Consider the following 18,358-nt stretch of genomic DNA (forward strand, 5'->3'; position numbering starts at 1 on the left):
ATAGTCAGAGCCATCTACCACAAGTCAAGAGCAAGCATTATTCTCAATGGGGATAAACTAAGAGCCTTCTTTCTAAGAAAGGAGAGAAGACAAGATTTCCTACTCTCATTACTGCTGTACTAGAAGTACTTGCCATAGCAGTTAGGCAAAAGAAAGATATCAAGGTCATCCAGATAGGAAAGAAAGAAGTCGAGTTCTCACTATTTGCAAATGACATGGTACTATACTTAGAAAAATCCTAAAGAATCTATAGAGAAGCTCCTAGAAACAATAGATTTGTATAGTAAAGTGGCAGGTTAGGAAATCAGTATCCAAAAGTCCATGGATATATTTTGATATATTATAGGAAATATATATTTGTATATATTTCCTATATACAAATAATTAAATAGAAGAAAGAAATATTAAAAACATCCTGTTCACAACAGTGTCTGAGAAAATCAGGTACCTTAGGATCAGCTTAACAAGGAGTTGAAGGAACTATACAAAGACAACTACAAAATAATATTCAAAAAAATAAAAGAGGACACTTGGAAATGGAAACACAACCACTGCTCATGGATCAGGAGGGTTTATATTGTGAAAATGGCAGTACTCCCTGAAGCATTATACAAATTCAATGCAGTCCTTATAAGGATACCCAGGACATTTTTCAAAGAAATAGACAAAACACTCCTGAAATTCATATGGAACAATAAACCCCCATGAATAGCTAAAGAAATCCTTGGGAAAAAGAATATGGGTAACATCACCTTTCCCAATTTAAAACTGCAACACAAAGAGTAATAATTAAAACAGTATGGTACTGGAATTGAAAGAAATACACAGAACGATGGAGCAGAGTTGCATCAGCTAGGGGAAAAGGCAGCTGAGATAGAGAAGGGACCATCAAGTAAAGGATGCTTGGAGAGCTCGCTCAGGATGGGATAAGCATGCTGAACTATAGACCAAACATGATGGACACTGTATTGCAAACCATAACACCAAAAAGGAGAGAGAGTAAAAGGGAATTGTGCCTGCCACAGAGATGAGGAGTGAGGTGGGAGGATGGCATGGGGATGGTGGGAGTGATACTGGGAATATTGGTGGTGGTGAATGGCCAGGGGTGGAGGGATGGGTACTTGATCATTGTATGACGGAAACAACCACAAAAGTTTGTAATTCTGCAACTGTACCTTATGGTGATTCAATGAAAAAAGGTTTTTTTAATGGAGAGAAGAAATGAATAGAAACTTCCTTAAAAAAGAAATCAAAATGGCCAAAAGGCACATAAAAATGCTCTACATCAGTAATCATCAGGGAGATACAAACCAAATGAACGTGAAATATCATCTTACACCACAGAAGTTGGCACACTTTATTAAGAACAAGAACAGTCAGTGCTGGTACAGATGCGGGGAGAATGAGACTCTCATTGTTGGTGGGAATGCCAACTGGTCCAGCCTTTTAGGAAAACAGTATGGACATTCCTCAAAAAACTATAAATTGAGCTCCCATGTCACCCATCAATAAAACTTCTGGGAATATATCCCAGAGATGCAAATAAAGCACAGTAGAAATGCCATCTGCACTTGTATGTTTATTGGAGAATTGTTCACAATAGCTAGAATCTGAAAAAATCCCGAGTGTTCAAGAACAGATGACTGGTTAAGGAAACTTTCATATATTTACAGAACGGAATAATACTATGCAGCTGTTTGAAAAGATAAAGTCATGAAATTTGCATAAGTGAATGGACATGGAGCGTATCATGCTAAGTGAAATAAGTCAGAAAGAGAAGGACAGACATAGAATGACTGCAGTCATTTGTGGAATATAAAATAACATAATATGAGACTAACAATAAGAACAGTAGAGATAAGGGCCAGGAGGATCACTCTATGGTTTGGAAGCTGACCTCATGTGCTGGGGAAAAAGAAATTGGAATGGAAAAGGGACCATTTGATAAATTACAGTTGGAGGGATCGCTCGGGATGGGAGATGTGTGCGGAAAGTAGATGTGTGAGGAAAGGACCAAACATGATGGCCTCTCAGTATCTGTGTTGCAAATCATAATGTCCCAAAGTTTAGAGAGAGTAAGAAGGAAGATGCCTGCCATAGAGGCACAGGGGTGGGGGGTGACACGAGGAAAACTGGAAAAATTAGTGGTTGAAAATGTGCACCTGTGGAGGAATGAGTGTTTGATCATTGTATGAATGAAACTGAATCATCAAAGTTTGTAACTGTAGCTCACGGTGATTCAATAAAAAATAATGAAAAAAATTTTAAACGTTATACCACAGTCTTATATACCTTTGATATTAATACCTTATCATAATATGTTGGTAAATGATTTATTCCATTCTGTGGGTTGTCTTCTTAACCTGGTAATTTATTTGAGGATCATAGGCTTCTCAATTTAATGTAATTCCATTTGTTTATTTTTGCTCTCCCTTACTTGCTCATTGGTATTTCATCCTTGAATGTATCTTTGGCTTCAAAGTCATGGAAAGATCTGCCTGTGTTTTTCTCTTTGTACCTAATAGACTCGGTCTTTTATCAAGGTTGTTAATCCACTTTTATTGGATTAAAAATGCACACATCCTGGCTATCTTCCCCGGGGCCTCTTGGAGGGGATGGGCTCCAGCTTCCCTCCTCACCCCGAGCAGAGCTCCCGGCAGCCAAAGACCACCGGAACCTAGCTACAGCCATGCTCGAGTCCCCTCTCCACATGTTCGGACAGGCCTCACGCATGGAGGTACCGGCAGAGGAACCCAGGTATGTGTAATTCCATCAACGGTCAGCACCCAGAGACTTAAAAGCAAGCTCCCAGAAGTGCACGGCCGCAAAGCGGCCATGCGATATCTTGTAGTCTACTTCTCCCTCTGGGAGAAACTGGCAAGCTTCTGAGAGTTTCCCGCCCACATGGGACAGCCTTGCAAGCTTCCCATGGCGTATTCATATGCTAAATCCAGTAACAAGCTGGATCTCATTCCCCTGACCCTGAAAGAGTCTCCAGTGCGACATGGTTGAGAGGGCCGAGCCGAGAGAGACTTCTAACATCTCAGGGAAAGGAAGAATGGAGAGGTTACTGAGCCCGCTCGAGAAATCGACAATTAACGGGGATTTTGTGATTTCATGATTTGTTCATGGCATTAGAAAGAGGTCTGAGGTTGTTTGTTTGTTTTTTATTTTTGTATTTTGTATTTTGGAAAATAAACAAGTGGTGTTTATTTTCCAAACACCACTTGTTGAATAGACTTTCCTTTCTCCAGATCATATTTTTGTCCCTTTATCAAAGACTAACTGATCATATACATGAGAATCTGTCTCAGGACATTCATTCCATTGATCTGAGAATCTGTCTTTATTCCAGTACCATGCTATTCTAATTATTACCACTATGTAGTATAGTTTGACATCAGGAAAAGTGATCTCATCTTTATTTTCCTAAGGACTTTTTTTACCTATTCAGGGAGTATTGTGACAAACAGATTTCTGTAGTGTTTGGCATGCTCTTTTGAAAAATGACATAGGAATCCTTTTAGGAACTGCATTGAATTTTTGCAATGCTTTGGGGAATATTGCCATTTTGGATGATATCAATCCTCTGAATTCATGAATAGGTGATGTGTTTCCATTTTCTCATGTGTTTTTTTATTTCTTGAAAAAGTGTTTTGTAATTTTCTTGGCATAGGTCTTTCATTTCTTTAGTTAAGCTGATTCAAGGTACATGATTTTTTGAATGGGAAAATTTCACAACTATGAATGGGATTGTTTTTAGATATATCTTCTGTTTCATTATTTGGATATATAAAAGCCATGACCTTCTGCAGCCGTTAGAAAAGATGAAATCATTAAATTTGTATGTAAGTGGATCAACATGGAGAATATCATGCTAAGTGAAATGAGTCAGAGAGAGAGGACAGACACAGAATGACTGCACTCATTTGTGGAATATAAAGTAACAGAATGAAATATTGACACAAGGCTAAAAGAGATAAGGTCCAGGAAGGTTGCTCCACGATTTGGAAGCCGGCCTCACATGCTGGGGGGAAAGGCATCTGGATAGAGAAGGGACCACTAAATGAATGATACTTGGGGGTCTTACTCAGAACGGGAGATGCGTACTGAAATTAGATTATGGAGCAAACATGATTGCCACTTAGTACCTATATTGCAAACCATAACTCCCAAATGGAGAGAGAGATTGGGGAGGTGGGGGGGTGGGGGGAGGTATACTGTGAATCTTGGTGGTGGAATATGTGCACTGGTGAAAGGGATGGGTGTTCGAGCATTGTACAACTGGAACTTAAACCTGAAAGCTTTGTAACTTTCCTCATGGTGATTCAATAAAAGAATAAATTTTTTTTTAACAGCACTGTGCAGCTTTATTATAACCATTCAAGTACAGTAGCATCTGGTAAAATTGGGACGGAATTGGGATTTAAAAGTGAACAGATATTCAGCATCTAATAACAGTTTGAAAGAAGCCACTACATACTCTTCACAAACATGTTTTCACAGAGCCAATACAGTACTAGCCATTAACTCAGTACACCAGGTGTACTGAAGTAGAAAAGATGCAACAAGAAAAATAGCTGCATTAGAAAGACTTCAACACTTTAGAAAAAGAGTAAAACACTTTTCGTTTCTCCCCTTAGCCCCTAAAACAACATCATACAGTCTGATCTACCTATACAGTCCTACATCAGCTTCTAGAATATTTGTCAGGAGGGTAAAAATAAAATGACACTGGCCAGTACAGTCTTTGGATATTTAGGAAGGGGAGGGGGAGAAGTCAGTTTTCAGAACAAATTAGTCAGCTTCAGTCTCATCAGCAGGATCTTTGGATTCTTTGTTCTTCCGCACTTCTTCAACATGCTTGTCCTTCTCTCGCAAACGCTCCAGTTTGGCAGCCATCTGTGCCTCTCGATTTTCTTTGTTGGCTTCCATTTTGTGGGTCAGTTTCTCTTCCGCCATTTTACTGAAGTTGTTGTTCTCTTCTATCGCTTTCTGAAGCACTTCTTTCTCATGCTCTCGCTTCTCAGCAAGCTGCTTCAAGACTTCAGCTTCATGGGACTTGCGTCTTTCTTCTGCAGCTTCTAATTTCTTCTGGATTTCCTCCAGAGAAAGATCCTTCTTCTTTGGGGGGGAAAGGGGGAATTCAGGGACAGATTCTTTTGATCGAGGGCTAAGAATCAGTTCAAAAGCCTGGCCGGAGGCACGTTTCTCCAATTCTTTCACCTGGATATCAGAAGAAGCCATGGTGAAGAGAAGACAGTGTTATCTACTCAATCCACTGGCAAGGAAAGCCCTGCTAGGTCCGACCCGCCTGAATGTTCCTACCACAGACGCGGGGTGGGGTGGAGAAGTGTGGTGGGAGGGATACTGGAACATTGGTGGTGGAGAATGGGCACTGGTGGAGGGATGAGTACTTGATCATTGTATGACTGAAACTTAATTATGAAAGTTTGTAAGTCTGTAACTGTATCTCATGGTGGCTCATTAAAAGAAAATAATTCAGTCAACAAACAAAATAGATCATTTAAAAAATGTTAAAAAAGCATTAGAGAAATGCTTATGTATTTTAGTCTTTTTTATCTATATTTCAGACTACTTATAAAAATTAGAAACAACTGGAAGATTAGCAATTGATGGTTTTTATTCAGCAGTATTATTGACCAACATTACAAAAACCTTAAATAAAGCAAATCTTTGAAAGCAATGGAATCACCAAAGCGAATATAGCGAAATGTGATAAAAATTAATGACACTTGAATTATGAGAGAGGAAATAAATAAGGAAATGTATAAGTAAAGAAATTGAGAAAAATAAATATAGCTCAAAATTTGCTGACAGCAATAGAGAAATTCTTACGTTAGACTTAAATATGCAAAAATTAAAGATGTATCTGAATATTAATTGATATTTTAGTCATGATACGCAATATAATGTCACAGTTTGAATATTGACTGTATCCAGGTGAGGGAAACAATATGAAAAAAATCATTGCCCCCCCCCCCCAAATACCCATCTGGTGAATTCATGAATGATTGATTTTAACAGCAGGAGAGAGAACCTACTGTTAATAATTTTTTCAGTCAACTGAGAATTCTGTAGAGAATATATTAAAGACTAGTATAAAAAGTGCAGTGACCCAAATGAATTGTTTAAGAAAACAGTAAAAATCTGCTAACAGATAATGTATTTTTATTACAGTATTTTAAGAATTAATAGAAAGATGTGTATTGTAGTTATTTGGAATCTATTTTTCCCAAATATTATTTAAAAGTTTCCTAAATGATTGCATCTTTTTATGACATTCTAAGAGAATGGTAAAATTTACTATGTTTTACTTTAAACCCCAAGAGAGATTTGTTATTAATGCTTCAATCTGAACACGAAATTGGACAAAATTTAATCTACTGATAAATAATAGACCTTGAAATTGTGAAAAAATAATTTTGTGATCATATCAATAAGTGCAGAGAAACATTTAAAAATATTTAAACAAACTTCTAATTAAAAACTGAAATTAGGAACTGAAGAGATAGTACTGTGGGTAAGGGACTTTGCATTCAGTCAACCTGCATTCGATCCCTAGAATTCCAGATGGTCACTGAAGCCTGCTAGAAATGATTCCTAATCACAGATCCAGGAGTGAACACCGAGCACCACTGGGTGTGGGTACCCCCAAAGCATCAAAACAGGGCTAATAAATATAGTAAATGTCATGCACAGCCACCCATAGCTGTCATATCATATTTCATCACTGATAACAAACTAATCCTACACACTAAGGTTAGTAACAAGAAAATGATGCCCACTGACAACTATTATTCAATAGAACACTGAAAGTTTTAACCACAGCAATTAAGCATTAGGGAAGGAAAAGAAATAAGAAGCCTGCTAATTAGAAAAGAAATTAAATTCTCATTATTTGCAGATGACACTATAATATCATAGAAGAATCTAAAGACTTCAACAAAATTTTTTAGAAATGTGTTAATACAGTAAATTATCAGTGAAACAAACAAAATCAGTGACATCTCTACATAAAAATAACATGTTAAAAGATAAAGTGATTAAAATTATTTTTAATTTTCTAAATTGAATTAGTATGAATTAGAATTAAAAGTTATATTGCTAACAGACCATAAGAAGAACATTGTGAGCAACACAATAGTAGCTGGGGACTTCAACACCACCCTATCACCTCTGGATAGATCAAGACGATTAAAAGTCACCAAAGAAATACTGGCTTTGAAGGAAGAAAGAGAAGAGAGGGGGCTAAGACAGGGCGTTATATCCCCCCAAAAAGGAATACACATTCTTTTCCAGTGCACATGGAACATTTTCCAGAATAGATCATGTGCTGGGCCACACAACATACCTCAACAGAATCAGGAAGATAGACATTGTATCAGCTATCTTTTCAGACCATGATGCACTGAAGATAGAAGTTAATCATGTACAGACACAGAAAACCAAATTAAACACCTGGAAATTTAACAACTTGATGTTTAAAAATGAGTGGGTCAGGAAGGAAATCAAAGAAGAAATCAAAAGGTATCTGGAAACAAATGAGAATAAAGACACGAGCTACCAGAATCTGTGGGATGCAGCTAAAGCCATGTGAAGGGGAAAATTTATAGCTCTGCAAGCATTTCTCAGTAAGGAAGAAAAAGCCCACATAAATAACTTGACTTCACAGCTTAAGATTATAGAAAAGGGCCCAAAAATAGGAGCTCAAACCAAGCAGAAGGAAAGAGATATCAAAACTTAGAGCAGAAATCAACTACATGGAAACCCAAAAGACAATCCGAAAGAACAATGAAGCTAAGAGCTGGTTCTTCAAGAAAACAAACAAGATTGATAAACCACTAGCAGAACTCACAAAGAAAGAAAGAGAACCTTTATAAACAAAATCAGAAATGAAAGGGAATATCACAACAAAAACCAAAAAAATCAAAAGATCATCAGAGACAATTTTGAAAATCTGTATGCTACCAAACAAGGAACCTAAAGAAATGGATGAATTCCTGGATTACTGTAATCTCCCAAGCCTGAATCAAGAATACTTGGAATTCCTGAACAGTCCTATTAATATCAAGAAAATTGAAACTGTAATCCAAAGTCTTCCCCCCAAAAAAAACCCCGGGTCCAGATGGATTCACTAGCGAATTCTTCCAAATATTTAAAGAGGACCTATTGCCAGTTATTCTCAAGCTTTTCCAGGAAATTGAAGAAACAGAAACCCTCCCAAACAGTTTCTATGAGACTCATATCTCCCTAATACCAAAAGCAAACAAAAATGCCACAAAAAAAGAAAACTACAGGCCAATATCCCTGATGAACACGGATGTAAAGATTCTCAACAAAATATTAGCAAACAGAATTCAACAACTCATCAAAAAGATCATAAACCATAACCAAGTGGGATTCATCCCGGGGATGCAAGGATGGATGAACATTCAGAAATCAATCAACATAATCCATCATATCAACAAAAGAAAAGATAAGAGCCATATGATTATATCAATAGATGCAGATAAAGCATTTGACAAGATGCAGCACTCATTTATGATGAAAACTCTTGCCAAAATGACTGTAGAAGGGACTTTCCTCAATATAGTCAAAGCCATGTACTACAAGCCTACAGCAAGCATCATCCTAAATGGGGAAAAACTAAAAGCCTTCCCTCTAAGATCAGGGATGAGACAAGAATGCCCACTCTCTCCACTTCTCTTCAATATAGTACTGGAAGTACTTGCAATAGTGGTTAGGCAAGAAAAAGATATTAAGGGCATTCAAGTAGGAAAGGAAGAAATCAAGCTCTCACAATTTTCAGATGATATATAACTATATTTAGAGAACCCTAATACCTTTTCCAAGAAACTCATAGAAACAATAGACTTGTATAGTAAATTGTAGGCTATAAAATCAATAACCAAAAGTCCATGGCTTTCCTATACGCAAATAACGAGAGAGAAGAAAGTGATATAAAAAAAGCAATCCTGTTCACAATCGTGCCTCAAAAAATCAAGTACCTCGGAATCAGCTTAACAAAGGAGGTAAAGGACTTGTACAAAGAAAACTACCAAATGCTACTTCAAGAAATAATAGAGGACATAAGGAAATGGAAAGATATCCCCTGCTCATGGATTGGGAGAATTAACATTGTCAAAATGGCAATACTCCCCAAAACATTATACACATTCAATGCGATCCCTATAAGGATACCCATGACATTCTTCAAAGAAATGGAGCGAACACTCCTGAAATTCATATGGAAATATAAGCCCCCACAAGTAGCTAAAGCAACTATTTTTTTAAAAAATTTTATTCTTTTATTGAATCACCATGTGGAAAGTTACAAAGCTTTCAGGTTTAAGTCTCAGTTATACAATGCTCGAACACCCATCCCTTCACCAGTGCGCATATTCCACCACCAAGAATCACGGTATACCTCCCTCCCTCTCCCCCACCTCCCCAGCCCCCCACCCCGCATGTGTAACTGGTAAATTTCACTTTACTTTCACTTTACTTTGATTACATTCAATATTTCAACAAAAAATTCATTATTACCGATGTGGAGTTTCTCCCCACTAAAGTCGACCTGTTGAAAAAAAAGCATTTGATAATTTGTTTTCCATTGCTGAGAATGAATAGATATGAGGTCAGGAGGCCACTAGCAGCCGCACAGTTTTGGTCCAGAGAAATATCTGCCAGAAATTGCAACATTGTAAGCTTGTACCTCTCAGCTACTTTATATTCCACATATGAGTGCAATCGTTCTGTCTGTCTCTTTCTGACTCATTTCACTCAGCATGATACTTTCCATGTTGATCCACTTATATGCAAATTTCATGACTTCATGTTTTCTGACAGCTACGTAGTATTCCACTATATACCAGAGTTTCTTTAGCCAATCATCTGTTTTCAGGCACTCTGGTTTTTTCCATATTGTGGCTATTGTAAACAGAGCAGCAATGAACATGGAAATGCAGATGTCATCTCTACTATACTTTTTGCCTCTCCGGGATATATTCCCAGGAGTGGTATTGCTGGGTCAAATGGAAGCTCAATTTCTAACTTTTTGAGAATCGTCCATATTGTTTTCCAAAAGGGCTGAACCAGTCGGCATTCCCACCAGCAGTGAAGAAGAGTCCCTTTCTCCCTGCATCCATGCCAACAACAGTTGCTTTTGTTTTTTGGGCTGTGGGCCAGCCTCTGTGGTGTGAGATGATATCTCATTGTTGTTTTGATCTGCATCTCCCTGATGATTAGTGATGTTGAACATTTTCTCATATGCCTCTCAGCCATTCGGATTTCTTCTTTGGAAAAGTCTCTGTTCATTTCATCACCCCATTTTTTAATCGGGTTGGCAGTTTTCTTCTTGTGGAGTTCAACCAGTGCATTGTATATCCTTGATATCAACCCTTTATCGGATGGGTACTGCGTAAATATCCTTTCCCATTCTGTAGATTGTCTTTGTATTTTGGTCACTGTTTCTTTTGAGTTGCAGAAGCTTCTTAGTTTGAGATAGTCCCATTTATTTATCTCTGTTTTCACTTGCTTGGCCAGTAGTGTGTCAGCTTTGAAGATACTGTTTGCTTCAATGTCGTGGAGGGTTTTGCCGACCTTGTCTTCAATGTACCTTAGGGATTCTGGTCTGATATTGAGGTCTTTAATCCATTTTGATCTGACTTTTGTACATGGTGATAGGTGGAGGTCTAAGCCCATTTTTTTGCATATAGCCGTCCAGTTTTGCCAGCACAATTTGTTAAACATGCTTTCCTTGCTCCACTTCACATTTCTTGCTCCCTTATCAAAGATTAGATGATCATATATTTGTGGATGTGTGTCAGAGTATTCAACCCTGTTCCATTGGTCTGCAGCTCTGCGTTTGTTTCAGTACCATGCTGATGACTACCACTTTGTAGTAGAGTTGGAAGTTGGGGAGGTTGATTCCTCCCATTTTCTTTTTCCCAAGAATTGCTTTAGCTATTCGTGGGGGCTTATTGTTCCATATGAATTTCAGGAGTGCTTGCTCCATTTCTTTGAAGGATGTCAAAGGTATTCCTATAGGGATCGCATTGAATTTGTACAATGCTTTGGGGAGAATTGCCATTTTGACAATATTAATTCTTCCAATCCATGAGCAGGGGATGTCTTTCCATTTCCTCGTGTCCTCTTTTATTTCCTGAAGTAGCGTTTTGTAGTTTTCATTATACAAGTCCTTTACCTCCTTTGTTAAGCTGATTCCGAGGTACTTGATTTTTTGAGGCTCAATTGTGAACGGGATAGCTTTTCTCATGTCACTTTCTTCTCTCTCATTATTTGCATATAGGAAAGCCATGGACTTTTTTGGTATTGATTCTATAGCCTGCAACTTTACTATACGAGTCTATTGTTTCTAGGAGTTTCTTGGTAGAGGTTTTAGGGTTCTCTAGGTATAGTATCATATCATCTGCGAATAGTGAGAGCTTGATTTCTTCCTTTCCTACCTGAATGCCCTTAATATCTTTTTCTTGCCTAATCGCTATTGCAAGTATTTCCAGTACTATATTGAAGAGAAGTGGAGAGAGTGGGCATCCTTGTCTCGTCCCTGTTCTCAAGGGGAAGGCTCTTAGTTTTTCCCCATTGAGGACAATGCTTGCCATAGGCTTGTGATAAATGGCTTTGACTATATTGAGGAAGGTCTCTTCTACACCCATTTTGGTGAGCGTTTTCATCATAATCGGGTGCTGGATCTTGTCAAATGCTTTCTCTGCTCTATGGATATGATTTTATGATTTTTATCTTTTCTTTTGTTGATATGATGGATTATGTTGATTGATTTACGAATGTTAAACCATCCTTGCATCCCCGGGATGAATCCCACGTGGTCGTGGTGTATGATCTTTTTGATGAGTTGTTGAATTCTATTTGCTAATATTTTGTTGAGAATCTTTGCATCCATGTTCATCAGGGATATTGGCCTGTAGTTTTCTTTTTTGTGTGGTGTTTTTGTTTGCTTTTGGTATTAGGGAGATATGAGCCTCATAGAAACTGTTTGGGAAGGTTTCTGTTTCTTCAATTTCCTGGAAAAGCTTGAGAATAACTGGCAATAGGTCCTCTTAAATGTTTGGAAGAATTCGCTAGTGAATCCATCTGGGCCTGGGCTTTTGTTTTTCGAAAAACTTTTGATTACCATTTCAATTTTCTTGATGTTAATTGGACTATTCAGGTACTCCAGGTCTTCTTGGTTCAGCCTTGGGAGGTTATAGGAGTCGAAGAATTTATCCATTTCTTCTAGGTTCTCTTGTTTCGTGGCATAGAGATTTTCAAAGTATTCTCTGATGATCTTTTGAATTTCATTGGTTTCTGTTGTGATGTCCCCCTTTTCATTTCTGATTCTTTTTATTAGGGTTTTATTGTCCTACTGCTTGCAACTAGCTTGGGTGTTAGTCTTGGACAGGATGTTGAGGAAACTATGTGCCGGCGGGGAAAGAAGCCATGTCCACTTTGCTTAGGCCACGCCCCTAACGATTAGGCCACGCCCCTTTCCCACAACCCGCCAGAGGTCAAGAGGCTGGGGGTTGTGTGTCGGCCACTGGGCCAGCAGTCCAGAGGGGAGGGAAGCCTGGGGTGCTCAGGGCCGAGGAGCAGGCTGGGTCCAGAAGGGCGGGTCGAGGGAGCGTCACAAACCTGTGCTGGAAGACAGAATGGCTGCGGCGTAAAGCAACTCTTACGAAAAAGTATATGGGAGGAATCACCCTCCCCAACCTCAATCTCTACTACAAAGTGGTAATAATTCAAACAGCATGGTACTGGTACAAAGGCAGAGCCACAGACCAGTGAAACAGGGTTGAATATCCTGACACACACCCTCAAATATATGATCATCTAATCTTTGATAAGGGAGCAAAAAATGTGAAGTTGAGCAAGGAAAGCCAATTCAACAAATGGTGCTGGCAAAATTGGACAGCAACATGCAAAAAAATGGGCTTAGATCTCTACTTAACGTCATGGAGAAAAGTTAGGTCAAAGTGGATTAAAAATATCAACATAAGAGCAGAATCCATAAGGTACATAGAAGACAAGGTTGGCAAAACCCTTCACGACATTGAAGCTAAAGTTATTTCCAAAGATGACACACCACTGTCCAAGCAAGTGTAAACAGAGATAAATAAATGGGACTACCTTAAACCAAGAAGCTTCTGCACCTCAAAATACAAAGTGACCAAGATACAAATATAGTCTACACAATGGGAAAGGATATTCACCCAATACCCATCTGATAAGGGGTTGATATCAAGGATATACAAGGCACTGGTTGAACTCTACAAGAAGAAAACTCCCAACCCCATCAAAAAATGGGGGACGGAAATGAACAGAAATTTCCTCAAAGAAGAAATCCGAATGGCTAAAAGACACATGATAAAATGCTCTATGTCACTAATCATCAGGGAGATGCAGATTGAAACAACAATGAGATATCATTTCACACCACAGAGTCTAGTGTGACTCTGTGTTAACATTCAAAAGAACAAAAGCAACCGGTTTTGGCCGGGATGTGGGGAGAAAGGGACTCTCCTTCACTGCTGGTGGAAATGCCCTTTTGGAAAACAATATGAACAATTCTCAAAAAATTAGAAATTGAGCTCCCATTTTACCCAGCAATTGCACTTCTGGGAATATATCCAGAAGTGGCAAAAAGGTAGAGTAGACATCAGCATTTGTATGTTCATTGCAGTATTGTTTACAATAGCCAAAATTTGGAAAAAGCCAGAGTGCCCCAAAACAGATGACTGGTTAAAAAAATTTGGTACATCTCCACAGTGGAATACTATGAAGCTGTTAGAAAAGATGAAATCATGAAATTTGCATATAAGTGGATCAACATGGAAAGTATCATGTTAAGTGAAATGAGTCAGAAAGAGAGAGACAGACATAGAAAGATTGCACTCATCTGTGGAATATAAAATAATGGAGTGGGAGACTAACACCCAAGAGTTGTAGAGATAAGGATCAGGAGGTCTTCCCCACAGCTTGGAAATGGCCTCACATGCTGGGGGGAAAGGCAGCTGAGATATAGAAGGGAACACCAAGTAGAGGATGTTGGGACGATTCATTTGGGTTGGGAGATGCGAACTAAAAGTAGACAATAGACCGAACATGAAGGCCACTCTACCCCTCTGTTGCAAACTACAACACCCAAAAGGAGAGAGATCAAAAGGGAATGCCATGCCACAGAGGCATGGTGGAGTAATGGGTGATGGGGTGGGGGTGGTGAGAGGGATACTGGTATCATTGATGGAGGTGAATGGACACTGGTGGAGGGATGGGTAAATGATCACTGTATGAGTGAAATGCAAACACAAAAGTTCATAACTGTACATAATAGTGATTCTCTAATAATTTTTTTTAAAAAAGTTATCAATGATTAAGCTCTGGCATACACTAATCCCTTTACCAGTGTCAAATTCCCTGACTAATAACTTCAATATTTCCTCTCACCCCCCATCTGCTTTTCTGGTAAGCACTGACCTACTCCACCATTCTCCAGGTAATTGTTCCCTTATCTGACCTAACCACCCAATCCTGTAGAAAAATGGCAAGCTTCCTGGTGAAGATCAGTTTTCATTCTCTTCATTTCTATTGCTTTGGACATTTGTTATTCCCCTACACTGTCTTTATATCCTGTGTATGAGAGAAATCATTCTGTGACTGTCCTTCATACTCTGACTAACTTCACTCAGCAAGGTACTCTTCTGTTTCATCCAGCAGCAAATTGCCTGAATTCATCTTTTCTTATGGACATGTAGTATGCAGTGTGCTATTGTGTATATGCACCATAGTTTCTTTATCCAGTCATCTGTTCTTGGTCACTTTGGGGTGGTTTTAAATGTAAGCTATTATGAATAATAATTCAATCAACCTATGTTGATTTCAATTATTCAAGTGCAGACATCTTTTCTGTATTGTGCTTTTGGGCCCTTGCGATATATTACAAAGAGTGGAATTGCTGGGTCTATGAATGCTCAATTCCTAGTTTTTTTGTGGAATGTCCATGTCGTATTCCAGAAAGCCTGGATTGGCCAATATTCCTAGCAGCAGTGAATTAGGCTACCTAATTTTTCTTTGAGGAAGTTTTTGTTCATGTCTTCCCAGTTTTTTTTTTAATGTGGTTGGAATCAGGGATCACTATGTCCCCAGTGTGGAAGAGAGGACTTATGGCCCACCTGCCAAATGGAAGCCACTAGGCTGCATTCCATGCTTCTTCACATACATCCCCTACAGACAAGAGGCCAGACCAACCAAGCACACCAGTTCCACTGGTCTTTGCTCTCTTCGACCCCTTTCCTGCCCAAACAACTTAAAAGCTCCCTTAGTCTCTTCCAGGGTATGGCTCTATTTCAGCCTCATCCAAGTTTTGGGGAGTTAGCTCGGAATCACACTCCAATAAACTTCTATGTCCTTCAGTTTATCTCTATCCTTGTGTCTAAGCCAGACAGTGTTCCCAAATCTATCAATACCTTCTTTGCATTTATGATCATGTGATTTTTATGATTTTCCTATATTGATATAATGTCTTACATTGATTGACCTGCATATGTTAAATAGTCCTTGTACCCTACTAAGAATACCTCTTGATTATGGTGTATGGTTTTTATTGTTGTTGTTGTTAAAATGTTGAATTCCAACACTAGGTGCCAGACAGAGAAGATACAGCCAGCATGCCTTCTGCAGATGGAGCCCTGGTGACACTGAGCTTCTACTAACACGGCTCCGGTATGCGGGACTGGGACATCTCCAAATCTTTCCTAATATACAAAAACTATGCTCAGGAACAGCTCCGCCACCCCTGAGTGTCCATTATCCCAGAGGCACAGAAATCAATCTCAGAATGCAGCGGCTGCTGGTAGATATACTCCTGGACTCTGAACTAAGCTACGGCCCCATGTAGCCCTGGGAGGGGAAGAGGAGGGAAAATTCCTTTTCCCCCCTGGACAGCATGGCAATCGCCACCGTTCAGAACCAATTGGACAGAGAGGTAGGAGTTTGCAGTGATGGGATGGGATGCATGGGGAATCTTGCGATGGGGGAGGCAGAACCAGCCTGCCTCCTGCCCAAATAAGACCCTGAGCGGTTGCCTATGGACAGCTCCTTTGCTCCTGAACAGCCATGATCCCAGCGCCACAGAAACCAATCTCAGAATGCAGTGGCTGCTGGCAGAAATACCTCTGGACTTAATACCAGGATTTAAAAACTGGGCGGTCGCTTTTGCGACTGTGCAACATCATATGCTCTTTGTTACCAACAATAGAAAACATACAATCTAATGATGCCATTCCGACAGGTCTGACTGTTGGAGGAAAAACTCCAAATAATTATAGTGAGTTTCCTGTTGAAAATTGAATGTAATCAAAGTAAGGAAAGAGTAAAGTGAAAATCATCTGCCACACACGCAGAGGGGTAGTTGGAGGGGGGTATCCTGGTGGTGGAACCTGTGCACTGGTGAAGGGATGGGTGTTTGAGCATATTATGACTGAGACTCAATCCTAAAAACCCTGTAACTGTTCTCACGGTGACTCAATTAAAAAATAAATTAAAAACAAAACAAAACAAAAACAATATATCTTAATGACTTGGTAAGTTATTGAATTTATCTTTAAGACAATCTTTGTGAGTTGACTTTATTAAATTAAAATTAACTAAAAAATAAAACATTGAATTCAATTTGCAAATATTTTGTTAAGATCTTCATATCTGTATTCATTAGGCATATCAGTCTATCTATAATTCTCCATTTTTTGAGGTGTCTTTCTATGCTTTTGATACCAGGGTAAATTCTAGAAACTGGGAGCATTTCTTTCTTTGATTTCCTGAAAAAGTCTGAAAAGGATTGGCAGTGGGTCTTTTTTAAGAAAAAATTCACGTATGAATCCATCTGGACCTGGTATTTTGTTTTGGGGAATACTTTTGATTACCATTTTGATTTCCTCAATAGTTCCTTATATTTTTTGTTCAGCCTTTGGAGGTAACAGAAGTCCAAAAATTTATCTATGTCTTCTAGGTTCTCTTGTTTCACTACATAAAGAATTTTAAAACTGATCTTTTGAATTTTTGTGATATCTGTTGTGACATCTTTCTTTTTTATTTCTAATTCTGCTAACTAAGATTCTCTCTTTATCAGTCTTACTAGTGGTTCATCAATTTTGTTTATTTTTTTAAAGAACCAGTTCTTAGTTTTGTTAATATTTTGGATTGTGTTTTTGGACTTTGATAAATTAATTTCTGCTTTACATTTTATTATTCCCTTCTTTTTAAATCTTTTGGGCTCCTTTGGTTTGTTGTTTTCCAGTTTTTTGAACAGTGGGTTAGGTTATTTACATGGGCCATTTTCTTCTTTCTGATTAATGCTTGCATAACTGTGAACTTTCCTTTTTATACGACTTTGCTGTGTACCACAAGTTCTGGTAACTTGTGTGATAATTCTCATTTGTTTTCAGGATTCTTTAGGTTTTATCTTTGATATCTGGAGTCATAGCACAGTGGTAGAGCGTTTGCCTTGCACTCGGCCAACCCAGATTCGATTCCTCTGTCCCTCTTGGAGAGCCCGGCAAGCTATCGAGAGTATCCTGCCCACACGGCAGAGCCTGGCAACCTCCCTATGGCGTATTTGATATGCCAAAAACCAGTAACAACAAGTCTCAAATGGACACATTACTGGTTCCCACTTGAGCAAATCGATGAACAATAGGACGACAGTGCTACAGTGCTACTCCTTTCTTCTTATTGGAATTTAACCTTGATCTATCCTGTTTGAATTGCTGGTTATTCAGTAGTGAGCTGTTTAATTTTCAGGTATTTGTATTATGTATCTGTATCTGTGATTAACTTCTACTTTCAATGAAATTCATTGTGTGAGAAGACAGTTAATTCAATCTCTATTCTATTGACTTTATGGAGGTAAGTCTTGTAGCTCAGCATGTGATATATTTTGGAGAATGTTATATTCATTGGAAAAGAATATGTATTCAGTTTTATGAAGTTAACAAGACCTCTATATATCTAGTAATCCCTTCTCTTTCATTTTTTTCTTAAAATACAGTATTTCCTTGATCTGTTTTAGTCTAGTTAATTTATTAAAAGGTAATAGAGTGGTATTAAAGTCTCTTATTTCAAGTATATGAGCTGATATTTTAAGCACATTACTTGTCCCTCATTATGAGTGTTTCCTGATGCACATGGCTTTGATCACTAAGAAATGATCTCTGTTTCATAACTTTTTCAAGAATTAAGTTGATGTTTACTGCCTTTTTGTGGATGCTTTTAGGCTACAATATTGTGTTCCACCCTTTGGATTTAAGTCTGTATTTTCTTC

General features: G+C 38.5%; 1 protein-coding gene across 1 annotated transcript; it reads right to left on the reverse strand.

The window, feature by feature from the left end:
- Positions 1–4,344: 4,344 nt before the first annotated feature.
- On the reverse strand, positions 4,345–5,256 carry LOC101543880 (stathmin). The gene has a single exon (XM_004603895.2). The coding sequence runs from the start codon at positions 5,245–5,247 to the stop codon at positions 4,798–4,800; it is 450 nt and encodes a 149-aa protein (XP_004603952.1). The 5' UTR covers positions 5,248–5,256; the 3' UTR covers positions 4,345–4,797.
- Between the last annotated feature and the right edge of the window lie 13,102 nt (positions 5,257–18,358).

This window comes from Sorex araneus, chromosome 6 (assembly GCF_027595985.1).
Source record: "Sorex araneus isolate mSorAra2 chromosome 6, mSorAra2.pri, whole genome shotgun sequence".
Taxonomy (NCBI): Eukaryota; Metazoa; Chordata; class Mammalia; order Eulipotyphla; family Soricidae; genus Sorex; species Sorex araneus.

What these genes read in the sequence shown, in the direction of transcription:
- LOC101543880 (XM_004603895.2), bottom strand. Translation starts at nt 5,247, where the DNA reads ATGGCTTCTTCTGATATCCAGGTGAAAGAATTGGAGAAACGTGCCTCC.